General features: G+C 44.3%; 1 protein-coding gene across 1 annotated transcript in view; it reads left to right on the top strand.

Annotated features, from left to right (window-relative positions):
* TRPM2 (transient receptor potential cation channel subfamily M member 2) overlaps nucleotides 1–25,793 on the top strand; it is a 1,329,765-nt gene that overhangs the window by 1,080,466 nt on the left and 223,506 nt on the right. Inside the window, exon 31 of the mRNA XM_069733764.1 lies at nucleotides 21,985–22,090. Within this exon, the coding sequence (XP_069589865.1) occupies nucleotides 21,985–22,090 (106 nt within the window). The remainder of the gene's footprint in view (nucleotides 1–21,984; nucleotides 22,091–25,793) is intronic.

Genomic DNA, 25,793 nt, shown 5'->3' with positions numbered 1-25,793 from the left:
TGACACATGTCTTTACATGACATTATATAGTCCATAATTTGTTCTTATATCACGGTTTCTTCTGATTCCTTTAGAAATGTATGTATTCTTGTGCCATATTCATGTGGAGATCCCCGATAGCGGAAGGCATGCGGAAAGAATCAGACTCACAACACTAAAAAATGAATAAAGACAGAGAAACAAATTAAAATCGATGTTTAACGGCAAATGACAAAAAGAGATTCCCGGCATAGTCTATAGGAAGGATGAGAAGCCTTGAGTTTCATTAAGACCCATGGGAGCCATTGTACCTAATAGGGTAATCCAACGGCACTCCCGCTGTGCCAGAATGCGCTTCACATCACCCCCTCTTATGCCACAAAGGACATGATCAATACCTCGTGCTTGAAATGTTTTGGGACTACATCCATGAAATTGTCTAAAATGACGTGGTATCGTTTTCAACAGCGACATGTCAGTCACTGTCTTTGCGGCCATTATGTCGCGTACGTGCTCACGTATGCGAGTTCCCAAACGTCGGGACGTTAGGCCCACATAAATTTTCGGGCAGCCACATACCGCATAATAAACTACCTGGGTCGTATTGCAGGTTATATGATGGTTGATAGTATAAGTTCTACTACCGTCCACTGAGTCAAAAGTAGTGGTCCGGCAGATATTTGGGCATGTAATACAGTTTCTGCACGGGAAACACCCTTTAGGCGGTCCACCCGAGCCAAAGTCATATTTTGTTTTCTTAGGGGCATAGTGGCTGGAGACTAGCAGATCTCTCAAATTTTTCCTCTTTCTGGCAGTCATTGCGGGGTAGTTAGTGAGGCATTTAGAGAGCGTAGGATCACTTCTGAGAATTTCCCAGTATTTCTGGAGACATCCCCTCATTGTGGACCACTCACTGTTATAGGTTGTAATATAACGTATGACATCCTGTTGTTCCTTTCTTTTTTGATTTCTGCCATTTGAACACAATAGTTCATCTCGTGGCGCATGTCTAGCTCTCAAATATCCCTGTCTGATGCTTCTATTACTATACCCCCTTGCTTGAAATCTGACTCTAAGGTCAGATGCCTGTGCTTCAAACTTAGCCGTAGAAGAGCATATCCGCTTCATTCGAAGGTGCTGACCAACAGGGATGGCCCTAATGGTACTATACGGGTGGCCCGAGTTCGCATGTAACAGTGAGTTGACTGCGGTGGACTTTCTAAAGACATCCGTCTGTAAATACAGGTTTTCATCCACCTCAATTTTGATGTCTAGAAAGTCCACCTCAGTCTTGCTTGTCTGATACGTCAACTTGATATTATATACGTTGTTATTTAGCTCTTGCATAAAGTTATGCAGTGCGTCATCAGGCCCCTGCCATATGATGAGCAGGTCATCGATGTAGCGCAGCCAGCACTGCACATGGTCCACGGCCTGCGGCCCCCCTCCGCCAAAAATCTCCCTCTCCCAATACCCCAGGAAGAGATTGGCGAAGGAATGTCCCTATGTCAGGGACACGTCGGACGTGCTCCGCCGGATCGATGGGATACAACTTGAAGACAATATGTGTCTTGTCACTGCGGACGTGCAGTCATTGTACACGTGCATTGGCCATGAACATGGGCTGGAGGCTGTCCGCTTCTTCTTAGGTGCAAGTAATTGGGATTGTGCCATGTGTGAGCTGGTCATGGATCTGTTGACTTTTATTTTAACCAAAAAATTTTTTGTCTTTAAAGATGTTTTTTATTTGCAACGGCGCGGCACTGCCATGGGCGCGGCCTGTGCGCCTTCCTTCGCCAATTCTCAGAAGTGATCCTACGCTCTCTAAATGCCTCACTAACTACCCCGCAATGACTGCCAGAAAGAGCAAAAATTTGAGAGATCTGCTAGTCTCCAGCCACTATGCCCCTAAGAAAACAAAATATGACTTTGGCTCGGGTGGACCGCCTAAAGGGTGTTTCCCGTGCAGAAACTGTATTACATGCCCAAATATCTGCCGGACCACTACTTTTGACTCAGTGGACGGTAGTAGAACTTATACTATCAACCATCATATAACCTGCAATACGACCCAGGTAGTTTATTATGCGGTATGTGGCTGCCCGAAAATTTATGTGGGCCTAACGTCCCGACGTTTGGGAACTCGCATACGTGAGCACGTACGCGACATAATGGCCGCAAAGACAGTGACTGACATGTCGCTGTTGAAAACGATACCACGTCATTTTAGACAATTTCATGGATGTAGTCCCAAAACATTTCAAGCACGAGGTATTGATCATGTCCTTTGTGGCATAAGAGGGGGTGATGTGAAGCGCATTCTGGCACAGCGGGAGTGCCGTTGGATTACCCTATTAGGTACAATGGCTCCCATGGGTCTTAATGAAACTCAAGGCTTCTCATCCTTCCTATAGACTATGCCGGGAATCTCTTTTTGTCATTTGCCGTTAAACATCGATTTTAATTTGTTTCTCTGTCTTTATTCATTTTTTAGTGTTGTGAGTCTGATTCTTTCCGCATGCCTTCCGCTATCGGGGATCTCCACATGAATATGGCACAAGAATACATACATTTCTAAAGGAATCAGAAGAAACCGTGATATAAGAACAAATTATGGACTATATAATGTCATGTAAAGACATGTGTCATTTGTTTTCTATAGGCTATAGATCATATATAGGGACTAAGTCGGTACTTTTTTGTTATACGGTAGTTACTAGATAACCTGATAGGTAGACAAGAAACGGATATAGATTATTTTTTCATATATATAAATACCTATCCTGTTTTCGCTCATGTGTTGTTCTGATGTTGCGGAATTAGCATGTGGTTTGATGATTTTATATAGTATATAAATTACCACATTATGCAATGACTCACCATTAATAGTTTTTGTTTCACGTTTTCCTTTTTTCTAAGCGGTATTTGCACTTTCATGTTCATTGTACCGTTGGTATATGAACTGTGTCTTTTGTTTCTTCCTCTATTTGGGTGAGACTACAGCCCAGGGATTAGGTGGACTGTGTCCCACAATGGAGGATTAGACTCATTATAATGTGTTAACCAGCTACATTTTATGGCTGGCTATTAATAGCGACTCACACCGGGCACTTGTCACTTTGTTTCTTAGCACTTGACACTTTATATACTCCTGGGTTTCGGTCCCCTGCTCGCCGGCGATTACTTGTCATGTGGTGTGGGCGTAGCGCTAGCCCGCTCACGTGATGGTAGGATGCTGACGTAGTAGAAGGGCTGGAACGCAGGGATGCGGTTCACTCATGCGCACTAATACCGGCACAATCGTCGCCTGATTGGCGGCGACTTATATATAAACCGGATGGAGATCCGAATTAGGCCACGCCCCCTGAGGAAGCGGTATTCACCAGACGCGAAACGCGCGTTGGGGTAAACAACAGAGACCAGGACAGGACCTGCCACACCGATCATGGGTAAATAGAGCCTTGAACGTTATTTCACTTTATATATTTTACCATTACAAACATCTGATCGGCCTGGCGATCTGACTGCTGTGGTATACTATTGACACTGTGTATGCTTACTTTAAGGGACAGTCTCAATACCACGGTATGTCGGTGGATCTATACCTGTCATTGTAGCACATTTGTTGCATGGTACATATAAACCTATTTGATGGGGTCCTGATCCAGGGTCTATTGTTTATTGTTTATTGTTTTTTGATGTACTCACGGATTTTTCACATGTCATTGTATATGTGGTACCAGTTTTAATAATTTTGTATTGTTCTTAATAAAGATTGGTTATGATTGATTACGTTATTTCTGGCAGTTTCTTTGACTCTTAGTTCTCCTTGGATATACCGTTTTTATAATGGTTTCAATTTAGAGTATTTTCTGTAATATAGCACTTCAAAAGTGCTGTGGTCCTTAAAAAAATGGTTTTGTAAATTTTGTTGGAAAAAGGAGTAATTGCTTGTCAAATTTTACACTTCTAAATTCCTAACAAAAAATTATGTTTCAAAAATTGTTCTGATGTATAGTACACATGTGGGAAATGTTATTTATTAACTATTTTGCGTGATATAACTCTCATTTAAGGGCATAGAAATTAAACGTTTAAATATTGCAACATATTTCACATTTTCACCAAATTGCTGATTTGTTCACAAATAAGCACAAGTAGTATCAAACAAATTTTACCATTGTAATGACTTACAATATGTCTTGAAAAAATATTATCAGAATCAGTGGGATCCATTGATGCATGTTAAAGTTATTACCTGATAAAGTGACACAGGTCAGAATTGTAAAATTTTGCCTGGTGAGGAAGGTGAAAACAGGTCTTGAGGTGAAGAGGTTAAACCCTGATTTCCACTGTAACTGGGGCTGGTATATTAGCCCTAGTTATAAGGAAAATCCAGCCTACTGGCTGTGTAATAGAGCTGACTGGGTCTCTCAGCACCCAGCAGCTCCTGCTCCTTACCCACTCTTATCGATCACGTGGTCGTTGGGTCCAGAGGAGGAAGCATGGTCAATGCTTTCTAGTCTACATACATAGTCCTTGTTCACCTTTGTGTACACAGAAAACAAGAAGGCAAACATGATAATAAAACATGTCTGGCTTCTCCTTGGGCAGTCTGACTGTGTCTGACAACCAGCTCCCGACCCTCATAGTTGCACTGTCTCCTCCAAGATGCTTATTCTTTTTAACATTTTAGAATGTCAATGCCGGGTAAAGTGTTCAGTGCTTTGTTGTTTAAAGTTTATAGGCAGTCCAGATGAAGCTAATACCCTAGGTGTATGTCATCTGAATCTGTTGATTTCTATCAACAAGTTATTTAGATACAGAGCGAATAACTTATTTAAATACTAATATAGTTTAAGTAGCATGGGTGCTTAACTTTGGGTGCTTAAAAGAGGACCTATGACTAGGTTAAAAGTAGGCAGCTTTTGCTCTGTTATTATTCCTGCTGCTCTCTTGAGTATTTGTTGAATTTTTTTTAAATCTGCCTTACAGTTTTAGAGATATGGACATTCATATTTAGTGCTACTTTTTATGGTTTTCACTAAGGTGCTTTTGCTCACTAAGGAGTGTCTTTAGGCTGGTAACATGTGAGCGTTGCCCCATTGGTACAGATCTTAAAAATTAGCACTAAATAAAAAGGTCCATATCTCTGGAACCTTATGAAGGATTTAAATAAAACCACTAAAAATGAATACTTAGGGGAGCAGTGAAAGTAACATAGTTGTTGCATTTGTAATTGTCTGAAATAACGATTATACCATTATCTATCTCATATGGTAAACAATAAAATGGAAAAAAATCAAAATTGAATAATTGCTGTTTTTTCAATTTCCTAAACAAAAAAGGTTAAAAAAAAAGATCAAAAATTAGTATGGACTTTTAAATGTTTCCAATAAAAACCATAGATCTTAACTTAAAGCAATTAGCGCTAATACAATTCGAAAGTATTGAGTTACAAATAAATAGTTATGTAAAGTTCTGGCTCTCATAATATGATGACTAACACCAAAATTTCTTTTGCAAGTGTTTTTATTTTTTTAGGTAAAGAAAAAAAACATATACATTTGATATTACTTAATTACTTATAACTAGGGTTGAGAGACCTTGACTTTTTTAGAGTCGAGTCGGGTTTCGCAAAACCCGACTATGTCAAAAGTCGGGTCGAGTGAAATCGGCCGATTATGTCGTAAAGTCGGGATCGACCGAAACACGAAACCCAATGCAAGTCAATGGGGCAGCATAGTCGGCAGTGAGTGGGGCCAGGAAAACACCTAGAGTGCCCATTTTAATGGCAAAACATCCATTCTTCTTAATGAAGCTTGTCAATCTTAATTTCCCTTACAATAATAGTTAGGCATTGGAAATTGGGGGTCATTTGGCTAAAGTTGTTGGGGGTAGGGCTGGTTCAAGTATTTTGTGGGCCCAGGAAATCTGGACCACGTCACGGCAGTGGAGCAGGGAGAGGTAAATATTTCAACTTTGCAAGTGCTGTGATCCTGAGCAAGCAGGGGGGCCACTCGTTGGCATTGGCACTGGCACAGGGCCCCTTAAAGTACGGCGGTGTGTTTGCACGGCGGGGCACCTCCCACCGGCAGCGACACTTTTGCGTACTATGAGGGGCCCTGTGCCAGTGACGTCGCCAACGAGTATGCCCCCTCACCTGATGATGGAACTTGCACTTTCATCTTCACCTTCCTCTTTGTCCCCTTGTAAGGTGGTATAGTATGTGGGAAGGGGAACCTGAATTTCAGCAGGGTCAGATTCTGGCTGTGTAGCGTGCAAGGGGAATATAGTGGTCTGGGGCAATGTACCAGCAGACTCATCTATCAATGGCTGGGCAATGGGCAGGATGAGGAGGAAACACAGATATAGGCCCAAAGAATAAAGTGGGCTAAATGCAGTTCAAAATTGGTAACAGGACTAACCAGGGGACATTGCTTTGTTCAGTGGAGGACAACTGTAATGATGAGAGGCTGACACAGTGAGTAGGCCCAAATCAGTAAGTAGGCTAAATGCAGTTCAAAATTGGAAACAGAAGTAAACAGGCGGCACTGGTTTGTTCAGTGGAGAACAGCAAGGAGCGGCAGACACCATTAGTAGGGCCAACAAAACAAGTAGGCCAAATGCATTGTTATATTACAAAATTTAACGAGAGCCTCAAAATTGAAGCTAAGGAAAGGCAACCTGGAAAACACCTTGGAGCGGCAGACACCGTTTCTAGAACCCAACCAAACAAGTAGGCCCACTGCAGTTTTTAAATTAAAAAACTCTTCAACGAGAGCCTGAAAATTGAAGCTCAGGAAATGCTACCAGGAGAACACCTTGGAGCGGCAGACACCGTTAGTAGGCCCTACCGAAGTAGTAGCCCCAATGCAGTTTTCAAATTCCTATAGGCTGAAAACCAGACAATTGACGCTCAGCTTTTTTCAGAGGAGGACAGCTGTATTGAGTGGCGCAGACAGACACAGGTAGTAGGCCTTAAACACAAAATTTGGCTCAATGCAGTTTAAAAAAGGTTACAGGGGTACACAGGCAGCATTGGTGTGGTCAGCGGAGGACAATTTGAATTAGGGACTGCAGACAGACTTAGTAGGCTGTCGCCTGTGGACCATGCATCCACCACATTGACCCAGTGCGCCGTAATGGACACGTAACCTTCCGTGGACATGCCTACTGGTCCATGCGTCTGTTGTCAGGTGCACCTTTCTACTCTTAGATTGCCTGAGTGCATGGACAATGCAGACTTTTACATGCTGGTGGAGGGCTGGGATGGCTTTTCTCGCAAAAGAAGTATCAACTGGGTAGCTCGTACCGTGGTACAGCGTAGTTCATCTGGGCTTTATAAATATAAAATAAAGAAAAAAAGTAGGATCTATGCACTTTCAACTAGGTTCCAGGGGTGCACGGCCAGCATTGGTCTGGTCAGTGAAGGACAATTTCTATTATGGACCGCAGACAGACTTAGTACGCCTACAATTAAAAAAAGGATGCTGTATGCAATTTAAAATAGGTTCCAGGGGTACACGGCCAGCATTGGTCTGGTCAGTGGAGGACTATTGGAAGGAGGGACAGCAGACAGGCTTAGTAGGCCTAACATAAGAAAAGTAGGCTGTAGGCACTTTAAATAGGTTCCAGGGGTACACGGGCAGCAGTGTTGTGGTCAGTGAAGGACAATTTCTATTATGGACCGCAGACAGACTTAGTACGCCTACAATTAAAAATAGGATGCTCTATGCAATTTAAAATAGGTTCCAGGGGTACACGGCCAGCATTGGTCTGGTCAGTGGAGGACTATTGGAAGGAGGGACCGCAGACAGGCTTAGGAGGCCTAACATAAGAAAAGTAGGCTGTAGGCACTTTAAAATAGGTTCCAGGGGTACACGGGCAGCAGTGGTGTGGTCAGTGAAGGACAATTTCTATTATGGACCGCAGACAGACTTAGTACGCCTACAATTAAAAAAAGGATGCTCTATGCAATTTAAAATAGGTTCCAGGGGTACACGGCCAGCATTGGTCTGGTCAGTGGAGGACTATTGGAAGCAGGGACCGCAGACAGGCTTAGTAGGCCTAACATAAGAAAAGTAGGCTGTAGGCACTTTAAAATAGGTTCCAGGGGTACACGGGCAGCAGTGGTGTGGTCAGTGAAGGACAATTTCTATTATGGACCGCAGACAGACTTAGTAGGCCTAACATAACAAAAGTAGGCTCTATGCACTTGGAATTATCTTGCAGGGGTACACAGGCAGCATTGGTGTTGTCAGCAGAGGCCGATTGTAAGGAGTGTCTGACAGTTAGTACTCCCAAAAAATAAATAGATGTTAATGTCTCGCAATACAACAAAACCAAAAAACAAAAGGGTGGCATACTTAGGTACAGGGGTGGGCTCCTCTGCTGAGTTTCAGACCTAGTAATTTGGCGCTAAGTATTTACTGGTGTAAATATAGGACACTGCCCCTGACTATTTAAAGTAGCATCATACATGTCAACACATTGGCATTGTCAGTGCCAGGCATTGAAGGATGTCAGCACATAGACTAAACATTGGTGGAGCTGTGAGAGATAATTTTGCAAGTGGTAGAGCACTGTTTGAGCTGGGGGGGGACTGTCCTGTGGCCGGCGGTACAGGCCCAGGGCCCCTCATGTTACAACGGTGTGTCTGACGTTGGTTGCGTGCCACCACCGCCAGAGACACTTTATTGTACTATGAGGGACCCAGTGGCAGTACCGTCGACCAAAAATGTGCACACCCACCTCTTCAGACAAACGGCACTCTCACGGGTGCTTGCACCAAGTGGCGAGACCACAGCCCCGTGGGGGGAGTTTGCCCATTTAGGGAGGTGTGAACATGTCGTATGCTGGACAAACAGCTGCGGCAAATCGCGAGATTGGAAAACTCAGTCAGACCAGTCCACAAGCAAGACCTTTTCATAGGAAAGCTAGGTGTCAGCCGGGAAAGGTGGGGCAAAATAATTCGATATCCAGGAGTGGTTCATTTTAATGAAGGTTAGATCATCAACATTTTGGGTAGCCAGACGAGTCCTTTTTTTGGTTAATATTGAACCAGCAGCACTGAATACTCTTTCTGATAGCACACTAGCTGCTGGGCAAGCAAGCTCCTGCAATGCATATTCTGCCAATTCTGGCCAGGTGTCTAATTTGGATGCCCAGTAATCAAATGGGAATGACGGTTGAGGGAGAACATCGATAAGGGATGAAAAATAGTTAGTAACCATACTGGACAAATGTTGTCTCCTGTCACTTTGAATTGATGCTGCAGTACCTGTCCTGTCTGCGGTCATAGCAAAATCACTCCACAACCTGGTCAGAAAACCCCTCTGTCCAATGCCACTTCTGATTTGTGCACCTCTAACACCTCTGGTCTGCTGCCCCCTGCAGCTCGTGTGAGAACCATCACCGACGCTGTGTGCTGGGAATGCCTGAATCAAACAGTCAACAAGAGTTGATTGTTTGGTTGCTAATATTTGTTCCAGGTTCTCATGTGGCATAATATTTTGCAATTTGCCTTTATAGCGAGGATCAAGGAAGCAGACCAACCAGTAATCGTCATCGGTCATCATTTTAATAATGCGTGGGTCCCTTTTGAGGATACGTAAGGCATAATCCGCCATGTGGGCCAAAGTTCCAGTTGTCAAATCTGCGGTTGTGCTGGGTTGAGGGGCTGTTTCAGGCAAATCTACGTCACTTGTGTCCCTCAAAAAAACAGAACCCAGCCTTGCCACGCCACCAATTTTCATTGGCCCCGGAGAAGCTTCCTCATTAAAAAAATGCTCATCCCCATCATCTTCCTCATCCTCCTCCTCCTGTTCACCCGCTACCTCGTCCTGTACACTGCCCTGACCAGACAATGGCTGACTGTCAAAGGCTTTCCTCTTCATCTGCTGCAGACGCCTGCTCCTTTATGTGCGTCAAACTTTGCATCAGCAGACGCATTAGGGGGATGCTCATGCTTATTATGGCGTTGTCTGCACTAACCAGCTGTGTGCATTCCTCAAAACACTGAAGGACTTGACACATGTCTTGTACCTTCGACCACTGCACACCTGACAACTCCATGTCTGCCATCCAACTGCCTGCCCGTGTATGTGTATCCTCCCACAAATACATAACAGCACGCCTCTGTTCGCACAGTCTCTGAAGCATGTGCAGTGTTGAGTTCCACCTTGTTGCAACGTCGATGATTAGGCGATGCTGGGGAAAGTTCAAAGACCGCTGATAGTTCTGCATACGGCTGGATTGTACGGGCGAACGGCAGATATGCGAGCAAAGTCTGCGCACTTTGAGGAGCAGGTCGGATAACCGCAGATAACTTTTCAGGAAGCAATGCACCACCAGGTTTAAGGTGTGAGCCAGGCAAGGAATGTGTTTCAATTGGGAAAGGGCGATGGCAGCCATGAAATTCCTTCAATTATCACTCACTACCTTGCCTGCCTCAAGATGTACAGTGCCCAGCCATGACTGCATTTCTTTCTGCAAGAACTCGGACAGAATTTCCACGGTGTGTCTGTTGTCGCCCAAACACTTCATTGCCAATACAGCCTGCTGACGCTTGCCAGTAGCTGCCCCATAATGGGACACCTGGTGTCCAACAGTGGCAGCTGCGGATAGAGTGGTTGTGCGACTGCGGTCTGTGGACGAGCTCTCGCTTCTGCAGGAGGATGAGGAGGAGGAGGAGGGGGGCGAATGGCTACAGCCAACTGTTTCCTAGACCGTGGGCTAGGCAGAACTGTCCCAATATTGCTGTCCCCTGTGGACCCTGCATCCACCACATTCACCCAGTGTGCCGTGAATGACACGTAACGTCCCTGGCCATGCCTACTGGTCCATGCATCTGTTGTCAGGTGCACCTTTGTACTCACAGATTGCCTGAGTGCATGGACGATGCACTCTTTAACATGCTGGTGGAGGGCTGGGATGGCTTTTCTCGAAAAGAAATGTCGACTGGGTATCTTATAGCGTGGTACAGCGTAGTCCATCAGGGCTTTGAAAGCTTCGCTTTCAACCTACCGGTAGGGCATCATCTCTAACAAGATTAGTCTAGCAATGTGGGCATTCAAACCCTGTGTACGCGGATGCGAGGATGAGTACTTCCTTTTTCTAACGAGAGTCTCATGTAGGGTGAGCTGGACTGGAGAGCTGGAGATCGTGGAACTAGCGGGGGTGCCGGTGGACATGGCAGACTGAGAGACGGTTGGAGACGGTATTCTTGCCGGTGCCCTACATGCAGTGTTTCATACTACGAAACTGGTGATTTCCTGACCCTGACTGCTTTGGCCTGGCAACGAAACCTGCACAGATACTGCAGGTGGTGTGGGAAATGGTGGGCTTACAGTGACGGAAGGGATGTAGCTTTGCTGACTAGCTTCATTGACCGAGTGTGCTACAACCTTAAGGGACGTTTGGTAGTTAGTCCAGGCTTGCAAATGCTTGGTGGTTAAATGTCTATGCATGCAACTTGTATTTAGACTTTTCAGATTCTGACCTCTGCTTAAGGTAGTTGAACATTTTTGACAGATGACTTTGCGCTGATCATTTGGATGTTGTTTATAAAAATGCCAGACTGCACTCTTTCTTCCATCGGATACCTTTTCAGGTATTGCAGACTGAGCTTCTTTAACCGGATGGCCACGCTGTCCTCCAACTGGTTTTGGCTTTGCCACGGGTTTTGGGCCAGATACGGGCCCGGCAGATGGAACCTGTTGCGATGTTGATGCCTGCTGCGGCCCCTCCTACTCTGCTTCAGACCTACTGCACCCTGTTCCCCCAATGGCTGCCAATCGGGGTCAACAACTGGGTCATCTATGACCTCCTCTTCTATCTCATGTGCAACTTCGTCTGTGTCACCGTGTAAGCCGGTGGTATAGCGTTCGTGACGGGGCACCATAGTCTCATCAGGGTCTGATTCTGGATCAGTACACTGCGAGGGCAATGTTGTGGTCTGAGTCAAAGGAACAGCATAGTAATCTGGCTGTGGCTGTGCATCTGTGCACTCCATGTCTGATTCAACTTGTAATGGGCATGGCCTGTTAACTGTTTCACTTTCTAACCCAGGAACGGTATGTGTAAAGAGCTCCATGGAGTAACCCATTGTGTCGCCTGACGCATCCTTCTCTGTTGTTGTTTTTGCTGAAGAGGGCAAGGAAGTGACTTCTCCCTGACCGTGAACATCCACTAACGACGCGCTGCTTTTACATTTACCAGTTTCAGAAGAGGAGGCAAAAGAGCTAGAGGCTGAGTCAGCAAGGAAAGCCAAAACTTGCTCTTGCTGCTCCGGCTTTAAAAGCGGTTTTCCTACTCCCAGAAAAGGGAGCGTTCGAGGCCTTGTGTAGCCAGACGACGAAGCTGGCTCCACAACTCAAGACTTAGGTGCTATATTGCTTTTCCCACGACCACCTGATGCTCCACCACCACTACCATCATTACCAGCTGGCAATGACTGCCCACGGCCACGACCTCTTCCACCAGACTTCCTCATTGTTTGCAAAACGTAACCAAAGTAATGGTATTTGTTACTGTAAAACACCTTACAAGGTGAACTCTAACTTCTGTAGGATTTAGATATCCCTTTATAGGTGGGTGAGACTGCAAGGAAAATCAGGCACAATGTTACACACTAGGTTTTCTGTGGCACCAAATGAGAGAGATGCCACACACGCAGGAGTGTCACTCAAGCACAAATGCCAATATTAATCTCCCACAATTTTTTTTTAAGGGAGAATTAAAAAACAAAACAAAAAAAAAAACAGTATTATAGACACTAGGCTTTCTGTGCCCCAAAATTTGAGAGAGATGGCACACATGACTGGCACTCAAGCACAAATGCCAATATTAATCTCCCATAATTTTTTTTTTTAAGGGAGAATTAAAAAACAACAAAAAAAAACAGTATTATAGACACTAGGCTTTCTGTGCCCCACAATTTGAGAGAGATGGCACACACGACTGGCACTCAAGCACAAATGCCAATATTAATCTCCCACTATTTTTTTTTTTTATTTCTGGGACAATTGGCAAGAAATCAGGCCCACTGTTAGACTGTATATTTTCTATGCCAGAAAATGAGACACAGATGCCACACACAGGACTGCCACTGATGCAGATTTGCCAATTTTAATCTGCACCCTTTTTTTTTTATTCAGGGAGACTAGTGAATAAATGTGGGCCACTGTATTAGAGTATATTTTCTGTGGCAGAAAGTGGCTTGAAGAGATGTAACAAAAAAAAAAAAAAGGGACTGTCCTACAATTACTATCTCCCTGCAGTAATCTCAGCAAGGTATGGCAGGCAGCAATAACAAGGAGCGGACTGCTGCACAAATTAAATCAAAAGTGTGGACAAACAAACAAGATAGCTGTGCAGAAAGGAAGGAACAACAGGATTTGTGCTTTGAAAAAAGCAGTTGGTTTGCACAGCGGCGTACACACAGCAATGCAGCTATCAGGGAGCCTTCTAGGGCAGCCCAATGAGCTACAGCGCTGAGGAAATAAAAAATGTTGCTTCCACTGTCCCTGCAAACAAAAGGTGGTGTTGGACAGTGGAAATCGCTACAGCACAAGCGGTTTCGGGGTTAATGTACCCTGCCTAACGCTATCCCTGCTTCTGACGAAGCGGCAGCAACCTCTCCCTATGCTCAGATCAGCAGCAGTAAGATGGCGGTCGGCGGGAACGCCCCTTTATAGCCCCTGTGACGCCGCAGACAGCAAGCCAATCACTGCAATGCCCTTCTCTAAGATGGTGGGGACTGAGACCTATGTCATCACGCTGCCCACACTCTGCATCCACCTTCATTGGCTGAGAAATGGCGCTTTTCGCATCATTGAAACGCGACTTTGGCGCGAAAGTCGCGTACCGCATGGTCGACACCACACAAGGATCAGGTCAGGTTTCATGAAACCCGACTTTGCCAAAAGTCGGCGACTTATGAAAATGAACGATCCGTTTCGCTCAACCCTACTTATAACCATATCAACTAGTAGAACTAAATGAAGATTACAAGGTCAGATTTAAATTAAATCATTAAAAAATGTTACCCAAAACATAACAGCAAAACATCTGCAAAGAGTCTGTATGTTCTCTCCGTGTTTGCGTGGGTTTCCTCCGGGCACTCCGGTTTCCTCCCACATTCCAAAGACATACTGATAGGGAATTTAGATTGTGAGCCCCAACGGGGACAGCGATGATGATGTGTGCAAACTGTAAAGCACTGCGGAATATGTTAGCGCTATATAAAAATAAAGATTATTATTATAACAGGATTACTGTTTTTTGTCAATATTCCCATTTTTCAGTACATTATGTGGTAAAGTTAATGTGTCATTGAAAATCGCCAGGAAGTGGTTACCTTTGCCTGCAGTACACCCCATCTAAGTACTACTCATGTGGTTGTATAAACCACTTATTTATCATTGCCCATTGCTTTGCTATTGCCAGGTTATTACTCTTAACTAAATAACCTCACCACCCTCTGCTGAATTAAAAAAAAAAAAAACTTGTTTGCTACCTAACAGTAACCCTACCAGTGTATGCAACATCACAAACAGTTAGACCCAAATTTTTAAGTTAAGTTATGGCTTAGGTATTTGGACAACCACTCTTTAATAATAGCACTTATTCACAATCTGAAACAGAAACAGTGCAGAAACTTCACTTAATTGGTACTAGAAAGGGAAACACAATTGGTGTGTCAAGTTCAAGTTAAGTCAGAAAAGATAATTTGATATTGGTTCTACTTTGCAGGATGGCTCACTGCTAGAAAATGCTGAGCTTATGATTTGGGCAAGTACAGAATTATCCCTGTTCTCCTCCATCTCTGTTCCACATACAAACAGGCTAGGTAAATACTCTACAGGCCTTTTGTTTGGTGTCCAGGCAGTCAGGTCTTCTTTCAGGCTTCTATTGTCTACTGGATTGATACTGTCCTTGGTCCACTGCAACTGATCCAGATGCTCATTCACAAAATGGTCTATGAGACGCAAAGGCTTGCATGCTTCTGCCAATGCTCCTGTATATTTGCTCTGCACACATACATATTGTCTCCTAGATAAATGGGTTCCACTATTAGAAATCCTTGCCTTCCACACATTGGATGATTAAAACCCCAACTACTGAAATCTTCAAACAGGATTTCTGCTACTCATAGCCACCTCTCAGCTTACTTGCTTGCTGCTTGACTTACAACTCCTAATTGCTATCTTACAGTGTCTCAGGGCCACAACAATCTCTGCCATGAAAGTGTAGGGTTTTTACTACAATAAGCTCCAATGCGTGACACTTCCTTCTCATGGAGGCTGGTATCCATGAAACTGTCTTGTGCCTACTTTTCTGATGAGGTAGAATCCATGGAGGTCTACCACTCCATTGCAAGTGCAGGCTAACATCACCAAGTACAAACTTATGAATGACTTACTTACAGTCAAAGCTAACAGACAATTCTCTATACTCCTTCTAGACCTGTCCTCCGCCTTCGACACAGTTGACCACTGCCTCCCACTACAGATCCTCTCTTCCTTTGGTGTCAAACACCTTGACCTATCCTGGATCTCATCATACCTTACCAGCCACATACTTAGCATTTCCTACTCCCATACTACCTCTTCATCTCGCCCCCTCTCTGTTGGTGTCGCTCAAGGCTCTGTCATAGGACCCCTTATCTTCTCAATCTATACCCTTGGCCTGGGACAACTCATAAAGTCCTATGGCTTACAGTACCATCTATATGCCGATAACACTCAGATCTACCTCTCTAGCCCAGATGTCACCTCTCTGCTGTCCATAATTCCAGAGTGTCTATCAGCCATATCCTCCTTCTTCTCCTTTCGCTTCCTCAAACTCAATGTGGACAAATCTGAACTAATTATCTTTCCTCCATCTCGCACACCTTTCATACCTGATCTATCTATCACAAACAATACATGAATTCATACTTTCCCCTGTCCCGGAAATCTGCTGCCTCGGAGTAACCGTGGACTCTGCCCTGTCCTTTACACCGCACATCCAAGCTCTTGCCACCTCCTGTCGCCTACAGCTCAAAAATATTTCCAGAATCCGTCCTTTCCTCAACCCTCACTCTACCAAAATGCTTGTGCATGCCCTAATCATCTCTCTGCCTTGACTACTGCAACATCCTCCTCTGTGGCCTACCTTCTAACACTCTCGCACCCTTCCAGTCTGTCCTTAACTCTGCTGCCCGACTAATTAATCTCTCTCCTCGCTACACTTCTGCTCCCCTCTTTGCAAATCCCTTCACTGGCTTCCAATTTCCTAGTGAATCAAGTTTAAACTACTAATACTGACCTTCAAATCCATCCATAACCTTTCTCCTTATATTTCCGAACTAATCTCTCAATATATTTCCTCACATAATCTCCGGTCCTCCCAAGACCTCCTTCTCTCCTATACATGCTTATTCGCTCCTCACCCAATCACCTCCAAGACTTCTCCCGAATATCCCCCATCATCTGGAATTCTGTGCCCCAACACATCCGGTTATCCACCACATTTGAATCCTTCAAACATAACATGAAAACCCATCTCTTCAAAGAAGCTTACAACCTGTAATGACCACATGACCACCTCAACACTACCGGAGCTACTGCAATCCCCGACCTACTGTCTCCTTCCCCACAATCCTGTAGAATGTAAACCCGCAAGGGCAGGGTTTTATTTACTGTAAGTTATATGTGTATTTTGATGTAACCCCATCTAATGTACAGCACCATGGAATTAATGGTGCTATATAAATAATAATAATAATAATAATACAAACATGGCTTAGCAATACAAGAACATTAGCTCCCTACTGTTATAAACTTAGTGCTAAGTGCAGTGGAGATCAGTATCATGGGTCAGAAAAGAGGCCGAGAGACAACAGGTAAGAGTTCAATAATATTTATGATGGTATGCAGGTAAACAGCTATGACACAGCAAGTTAGTAGCAGACAGAGCTGGATAAGCAGTAAGCACGTGTACAGACCGTGGAAGTCCAAGTATGTCAGATCCAGAGACCTGGAGACCAGGCCAGGCCTCCTAGCAGGGAACAGTCCAGCAGCAGAGACGAGTGCAGAGCAGATCCAGGGAAACAAGTCTTACGATGAAGAGATGTAGATCCGGAGACAGATGGGGTATCCCAAGGTAACGAAGAAACCAGCAAGATAGCAGTTCTTCCAGCTTGATCACAAGTCCAGGAACAAGATACTCAAGCAATGAGTAATATACAGAGCTCCCTTATATACACCACAGACAGGAACAAGGAAAGTCTGACAGGAAGCAAGATGGCCCCCGTGAGGCCAGTGACTCCATCATAGGTAAGGGCAAAAGTAACCGAACTGAGGGCAACAGCAGACAGGAACAGATGTACAGTCCAAATCCTTACACTTACAATATTATCACTGTCTGTTTAATTGGTTTTTATAATGTGATATTCTTAAAAATCAGCTATATATACAGTATACAGTAGAGTGTGCAAAGCAGTCATCAAAGCAAAATGTGGCTACTTTGAAGAACCTAGAATATAAGACACATTTTCAGTTGTTTCACACTTTTTTGTTAAGTATATAATTCCACATGTGTTAATTCATAGTTTTGATGCCTTCAGTGTGGATTTACAATTTTCATAGTCATAAAAATACAGAAAAATCTTTAAATGAGAAGGTGTGTCCATACTTTTGGTGTGTACTGTATTTATGTATATATATATATATATATATATATATATATATATATATATATATATACATATATATATATATATATATATATATATATAATATATAATTGCCTAGAATACTACTTCCTGCAATTTGTGCCAACTTCCGTGGCTTTGTCCGGAGCTGATGTCCGGAGCTAATGTCCGGAGCTAATGTCCGGAGATTAATTGCCTAGAATACTACTTCCTGCAATTTGTGCCAACTTCCATGGCTTTGTCCGGAGCTAATGTCCGGAGCTAATGTCTGGAGCTAATGTCCGGAGCTAATGTCCGGAGATAAGTGACGTCAACAGTGTCCAGTGTCTGATTGGTTGCCGCCTGCTGCGAGTGACCAATCAGAAACGTGCCGTACTGTGACACACTCCGCCCGCCATTTTGGTGTGATTTTTGAATTTTTACCTCACAGCAAGTTTCTACTGCGTGGAGGCGGGCCCAGTGACGTTGCTCTTCAAGCTCCTGCCGAATTTCGTCAAAAAAATGATAATACCATTTACCAAAACTATATATATTTAGTTGTGAAGTGGTTCAGTGACATTTTCACACCAATTTTGAACTTTTGTTTGGTGTTTTCTCCATATACTGCCTATTATTTTTGTTCTTTCTTACTATTATTTATTAATTGTATTATTCTTACATTTGAATAAATAAAGTATATATGGATTCTAGACTCCCGATTCTTTAGAATCGGGCTGCCATCTAGTATATATATATATATATATATATACTAGATGGTGGCTCGATTCTAACGCATCGGGTATTCTAGAATATGCATGTCCACATAGTATATTGCACAGCCCACGTAGTATATTGCCCAGCCACGTAGTATATTGCCCAGCCACGTATTATATTGCCCAGCCACGTAGTATATTGCCCAGTCACGTAGCATATTGTCCAGCCACGTAGTACAGGTCCTTCTCAAAAAATTAGCATATAGTGTTAAATTTCATTATTTACCATAATGTAATGATTACAATTAAACTTTCATATATTATAGATTCATTATCCACCAACTGAAATTTGTCAGGTCTTTTATTGTTTTAATACTGATGATTTTGGCATACAACTCCTGATAACCCAAAAAACCTGTCTCAATAAATTAGCATATTTCACCCATCCAATCAAATAAAAGTGTTTTTTAATAACAAACAAAAAAACCATCAAATAATAATGTTCAGTTATGCACTCAATACTTGGTCGGGAATCCTTTGGCAGAAATGACTGCTTCAATGCGGCGTGGCATGGAGGCAATCAGCCTGTGACACTGCCGAGATGTTATGGAGGCCCAGGATGCTTCAATAGCGGCCTTAAGCTCATCCAGAGTGTTGGGTCTTGCGTCTCTCAACTTTCTCTTCACAATATCCCACAGATTCTCTATGGGGTTCAGGTCAGGAGAGTTGGCAGGCCAATTGAGCACAGTAATACCATGGTCAGTAAACCATTTACCTGTGGTTTTGGCACTGTGAGCAGGTGCCAGGTCGTGCTGAAAAATGAAATCTTCATCTCCATAAAGCATTTCAGCCGATGGAAGCATGAAGTGCTCCAAAATCTCCTGATAGCTAGCTGCATTGACCCTGCCCTTGATGAAACACAGTGGACCAACACCAGCAGCTGACATGGCACCCCACACCATCACCGACTGTGGGTACTTGACACTGGACTTCAGGCATTTTGGCATTTCCTTCTCCCCAGTCTTCCCCCAGACTCTGGCACCTTGATTTCCGAATGACATGCAAAATTTGCTTTCATCAGAAAAAAGTACTTGGGACCACTTAGCAAAAGTCCAGTGCTGCTTCTCTGTAGCCCAGGTCAGGCGCCTCTGCCGCTGTTTATGGTTCAAAAGTGGCTTTACCTGGGGAATGCGGCACCTGTAGCCCATTTCCTGCACACGCCTGTGCACGGTGGCTCTGGATGTTTCCACACCAGACTCAGTCCACTGCTTCCTCAGGTTCCCCAAGGTCTGGAATCGGTCCTTCTCCACAATCTTCCTCAGGGTCCGGTCTCCTCTTCTCGTTGTACAGCGTTTTCTGCCACATTGTTTCCTTCCAACAGACTTACCATTGAGGTGCCTTGATACAGCACTCTGGGAACAGCCTATTTGTTGAGAAATTTCTTTCTGGGTCTTACCCTCTTGCTTGAGGGTGTCAATGATGGCCTTCTTGACATCTGTCGGGTCGCTAGTCTTACCCATGATGGGGGTTTTGAGTAATGAACCAGGCAGGGAGTTTATAAAAGCCTCAGGTATCTTTTGCATGTGTTTAGAGTTAATTAGTTGATTCAGAAGATTAGGGTAATAGGTCGTTTAGAGAACCTTTTCTTGATATGCTAATTTATTGAGACAGGTTTTTTGGGTTATCAGGAGTTGTATGCCAAAATCATCAGTATTAAAACAATAAAAGACCTGACAAATTTCAGTTGGTGGATAATGAATCTATAATATATGAAAGTTTAATTGTAATCATTACATTATGGTAAATAATGAAATTTAACACTATATGCTAATTTTTTGAGAAGGACCTGTATATTGCCCAGTCACATAGCATATTGTCCAGCCACGTAGTATATTGTCCAGCTACATATTATATTGCCCAGCCACGTAGTATATTGTCCATCCACGTAGTATATTGCCCAGACACGTAGTATATTGCCCAGTGACATAGTATATTGCCCAGACACGTAGTATATTGCCCAGCCCAGTGACGTAGTATATTGCCCAGCGACGTAGTATATTGCCCAGTTATGTAGTATATTGCCCAGTTACGTAGTATATTGCACAGCGACGTAGTATACAGCACAGAGCCACGTAGTATATTGCCCAGTGATGTAGTATACAGCACAGACACGTAGTATATTGCACAGCGACGTAGTATACAGCACAGAACCACGTAGTATATTACCCAGCCGCATAGTATATTGTCCAGCCACGTAGTATATTGCCCACACACGTAGTATATTGCCCAGTCACGTAGTATATTGCCCAGTCACGTAGTATATTGCCTAGTGACGTTGTATATTGCGTAGCCACATAGTATATTGCCCAGTGATGTAGTATATTGCCCAGTGATGTAGTATACAGCACAGAGCCACGTAGTATATTGCCCAGTGATGTAGTATATTGCACAGCGACGTAGTATACAGCACAGAGCCACGCAGTATATTGGCCAGTTACCTAGTATATTGCCCAGTGACGTAGTATACAGCACCGACACGTAGTATATTGGCCAGCTACGTAGTATATTGCACAACGATGTAGTATACAGCACAGAGCCACGTAGTATATTGCCCAGTGACGTAGTATACAGCACAGAGCCACGTAGTATATTGACCAGTCACGTAGTATATAGCCCAGTGATGTAGTATATTTCCCAGTGACGTAGTATGCTTCCCCGTGAGTTAGTATACAGCACAGAGCCACGTAGCATATTGCCCAGTCACAAAGTATATTGCCCAGCTACATAGTATATTGCCCAGCTACGTAGTATATTGCCCAGCTACACAGTATATTGCACAGCGACGTAGTATATTGCCCAGTCTCGTAGTATATTGCCCAGCTACGTAGTATATTGCCCAGCTACGTAGTATATTGCCCAGCTACGTAGTATATTGCCCAGCCAGGTTTGTCACAGGTTTAAAAATAAAAAATAAACATATACTCACCTTTCCGAGGGAGCCCTTGTAGTCCATGGCAGCTTCCAGTCCCAGGGTTGATATCAGCGCAGAACCTGTGATGACGTCACATGACCGTGACATCATGGCAGGTACTTCTGCCACCGGAGCCTGCAACGGAGGATGGCGGCCGGTGCGAGTGGCAACGGAGGGTGAGTATAGCAGGTTTTTTTTTTATTATTATTTTTAACATTACATTTTTTACTATTGATGCCGCATAGGCAGTGTCAATAGTAAAAAGTTGGGGACACACAGGGTTAAAAGCGGCGGTAACGGAGTGAGTTACCCGCGGCATAACGTGGTCCATTACCGCCTGCATTAACCCTGTGTTAGCTGTGACTGGAGGCGAGTATGCGGGCAACAGGCACTGACTGCGGGGAGTAAGGAGTGGCCATTTTCTTCTGGACTGTGGCCGTCGCTGATTGGTCACGGCAGCCATGACAGGCGGCTGGCGAGACCAATCAGCGAATGAATAACCGTAACAGACAGACAGACAGAAGGACAGACGGAAGTGACCCTTAGACAATTATATAGTAGATATATATATGCACCAGACAACATTATCATAATTTTTAATTATGCTCTTTTAACCTTTTTTTGCTTTTTGCTTTCTGCAGGTGGAAAAGAAACAATGATGGATCTATTAGTAGAAAAAAATCTAAGAAAATGCTGGAAATCCTAGCCATCAAGCACATTTCTTCAGAGCACTGGTCTCTCCCTGGAGTAGGTTTCTTTGTATTATGATCATTATTACTGCTACATTTAAGAATCTCACAAGTACATATCAGTATACAAAAAATGTTTATTTAAAAATATAAACTAATATTAATCTGGGTTATAGAAGAGTGTGTTTTTTCATAATGTTATGTTTAAAACCTCATTCTCAGTTGTCATAGAGAAAGAAATCCAATAACCGTAAATACACAACATTCAGTGAACTATATCAATATTAACACAGTTTATTTGACTGGTTACTTCATAGTAATTTCTGTAAAGCACCATTCCAGCATGTTTATAATTTTTATTTTACCGTCTGAGTGGTGGCACTAATCTAATTTCCCTACACCTAGTATCATACTTATCAGCCACTGTTTTCATCTACTACCAGCGAGGCTCTGGTTGGCCTTTTGTAGGTTATGACCTGCGGGATCGCTTCAGTGTTTGCTGAATTACATAAGAGCTTGTGACTGTTGGTCAGTCAGATGTTGTGGTAACAAGATGACAAATAAGGATCGAACGGGTGCCGTGAAGAGCTGAAGACGGCGGTTGGTGAGTCAGGGTCAGGAGGAACTTAAGGTACCGTCACACTTTAGCGACGCTGCAGCGATACCGACAACGATCCGGATCGCTGCAGCGTCGCTGTTTGGTCGCTGGAGAGCTGTCACACAGACAGCTCTCTCCAGCGACCAATGATCAGGGGAAAGACTTCGGCATCGTTGAAACTGTCTTCAATGATGCCGAAGTCCCCGGGTAACCAGGGTAAACATCGGGTTACTAAGCGCAGGGCCGCGCTTAGTAACCCGATGTTTACCCTGGTTACCATCGTTAAAGTAAAAAAAACAAACGCTTCATACTTACCTTCCGCTGTCTGTCCCCGGCGCTGGGCTTCTCTGCTCTGGCTGTGAGCACAGCGGCCGGAAAGCAGAGCGGTGACGTCACCGCTCTGCTTTCCGGCTGCCCGCCGCTCAAAGCCAGAGCAGAGAAGCCCAGCGCCGGGGACAGACAGCGGTAGGTAAGTATGTAGTGTTTGTTTTTTTTACTTTAACGATGGTAACCAGGGTAAACATCGGGTTACTAAGCGCGGCCCTGCGCTTAGTAACCCGATGTTTACCCTGGTTACCAGCGAAGACATCGCTGAATCGGCGTCACACACGCCGATTCAGTGATGTCAGCGGGACCTCAACGATCAAAAAATGGCCCAGGCCATTCCGACACGACCAGCGATCTCACAGCAGGGGCCTGATCGCTGCTATGTGTCACACATAGCGAGATCGCTACTAAGATCGCTGTTGCGTCACAAAACTTGTGACTCAGCAGCAATCTCGCTAGCGATCTCGCTATGTGTGACGGGGCCTTTAGATTAATGGCACCACTCCAGTGCTGAAATAAAAAAAAAATGCTGGAGTAGTGTTTTAAAAATTACAAACAGGCAACACAGATCAATGTTCTGTACTTTTCATGAACTGAAAAATCTGAACAATGTCCATGCACCAAAATCTTACTTTACTTTTCTTACATTACTCAAAGTTTTAGATGATTACTCTTGATTCAATGACTCATTGTCTGAAGCATCTAAACATATGGAAATTATTGGCTGTTTAATGGAATATTGGAACACTGATACAAAGGATAAAGTTTGTTGCAATATTTACTTAATGGTATTTCTTATCTTTTGTATACTATGCTAAAGAAAACATTTGAACCACTCAATAGTTAATTTGCTGGTTTGGATCAAGCAAAATCTGTTCAGCTTGAAGTAATTTGTTGTTGCCTTTTATCCCTTCCTGACATTTGTAGCATATATACTGTACGTCATGGAATGTAAGGACTTTCTGAACAATGAAGTATATATATGACATGCTAATCGTGCGATCATGGTGATCACATGAAAGTGCTTCCTGTTTCTGCCAGAAGAGCATTGGACTGGTGGCCACTGGGGGGTGCCGCCCCACCGCAAATATCATCGCTGTAATTGGCTGCTCAATTTTGAACAGCCAATCACAGCATTTCCAGTGTTTCAGGCAATGAAACAAAGATGTCCAGCCTATGATCTGTAACGGCACTGATCATAGGCTGGAGTCTAGCAATGCCACCATCATCAGGGCCAGCTGTGATTGGTGCAATCGGACCATCACACCAATCAGAGTGTACAGAGGCGATCTGACCATAGTATGACAATCCTGCAATTCCTTTTTCTAGCTTCATACATGTGCAGGGTGGTCAGACTGTCATTCTGTGTTGCTGTGCTGGGCTTTGTGGTGCCACAGACTTTGTCCAGAATGTGCCTTCACTGCTGCTGGTGTTTCTGTGATTCATGAAAGAAGAAAGAAGTTGTTCCTGATGTGTTCCTGATCCCTAGCTTTTCCCTATTCCAACCAAATGTGGCGCCCCTGAGGGTTCAGTCACCACAGAGGTACTGCACCTCAGCCAGGTGTGGTACTCTGCTCTAGGGTAAGGAGGGGGCACTACCCAGTACTCACACACTAGCACCCAACACTAGACCTCTCCAGGCTAGGGAGGGACTTGGTAGAAGGTGTAGGTGGAGAGAGTGACAGATAGAAGCATTGTCATGGAAACTAGAGGGAGGAGTTGATGAGTTAGAACTGGGGACTTGAGGAGTGAGGAGCTCATCTCAGCATGAGAGCACAGAGAGAAAGAGAACAGGGAAGATAGAGAAAAGCTCCTAACAGAAAGAAGAGAGAGAAGGGGTTCTAGGGGAACGGGTAGTGAGGAATCCACCAGTGGAGCCCTAATCCACGCCGACTGTAGTTGGGTGGAGGGACCAGGTCGCAGTGGTGGAACCGACCTCCAGACTAGTGGAGGTCTACAAGGCTCAGCTAGCCAGCCAAGGGTTGTGGTTTCTGTACAGGATCTGAGGCTGCTGGCTTGGGACACTGTGTGTGAAGGCACAGGGCAGGAGAGGCAGCAGCCAGCGGAGTGAGATGGTCAGGGAAGGCACATACGAAGTGGACCCCTAATTACCTGAGAGTTGGTGTGATCACATACTAGGAGGACACAGCACCCGGCTGGGACTGCATTTAAGAATTATGAGTAAAAGTGTGGAAGCTGCACCCTCCTGTGTCCTCTGAATATTTATTGTGTCACCTGCCCTGCACTACAACATTCACCATCATATATTTTAATTCATTAACAACCCTGGGGCCTAGCTCTACCCGTGGAGAGCGGTAATGCCTTTGCTGCATCACCAACTGCACCAGTGGACCTATAGGCTTTATTTCCTTTTTATTTCACTAATTTTATTAGATGCCCAGGGCCATGGACCGGGTCACTGCTGCGGTGACAACCCCCTTAAGAACAGTCGGACCCGGCCTGAGTACCCCACGGTCCTAGTGGGCGCTCCATTTTGGCATCAGGAACAGGATTTCGTAGCCCGGTACCACCGGGTTCTGTGCACCAGAGACTTTGTTGAATTGTAAAATCACTACCATTACGGCGTTACACGGCGCGTCGGAGAAGAGTGGTGTGTCATCATGAGCAGAACCTGGAAGAAAGGCGCAAAAAACCACGCCCCCCCTTTGTAGATACTTCTATGTACTGAGAACATGTCAGCCATGGAGATCCACCTCCTAGTCTGGGATGGCGGGAAGAGAAAGAAAAAGAAGGACCACCCATAAAGGAGAGCGTGGGAACAGCACGTGGGTGTAACCAAGAACCCAACAAGAAAGATGGCGAGTGGTGGTTACCC

Source organism: Ranitomeya imitator, chromosome 7, assembly GCF_032444005.1.
Source record: "Ranitomeya imitator isolate aRanImi1 chromosome 7, aRanImi1.pri, whole genome shotgun sequence".
NCBI lineage: Eukaryota > Metazoa > Chordata > Amphibia > Anura > Dendrobatidae > Ranitomeya > Ranitomeya imitator.
The sequence above is the reverse complement of the archived record's forward strand: the minus strand, read 5'-3'. Positions and strand labels throughout refer to the sequence as shown.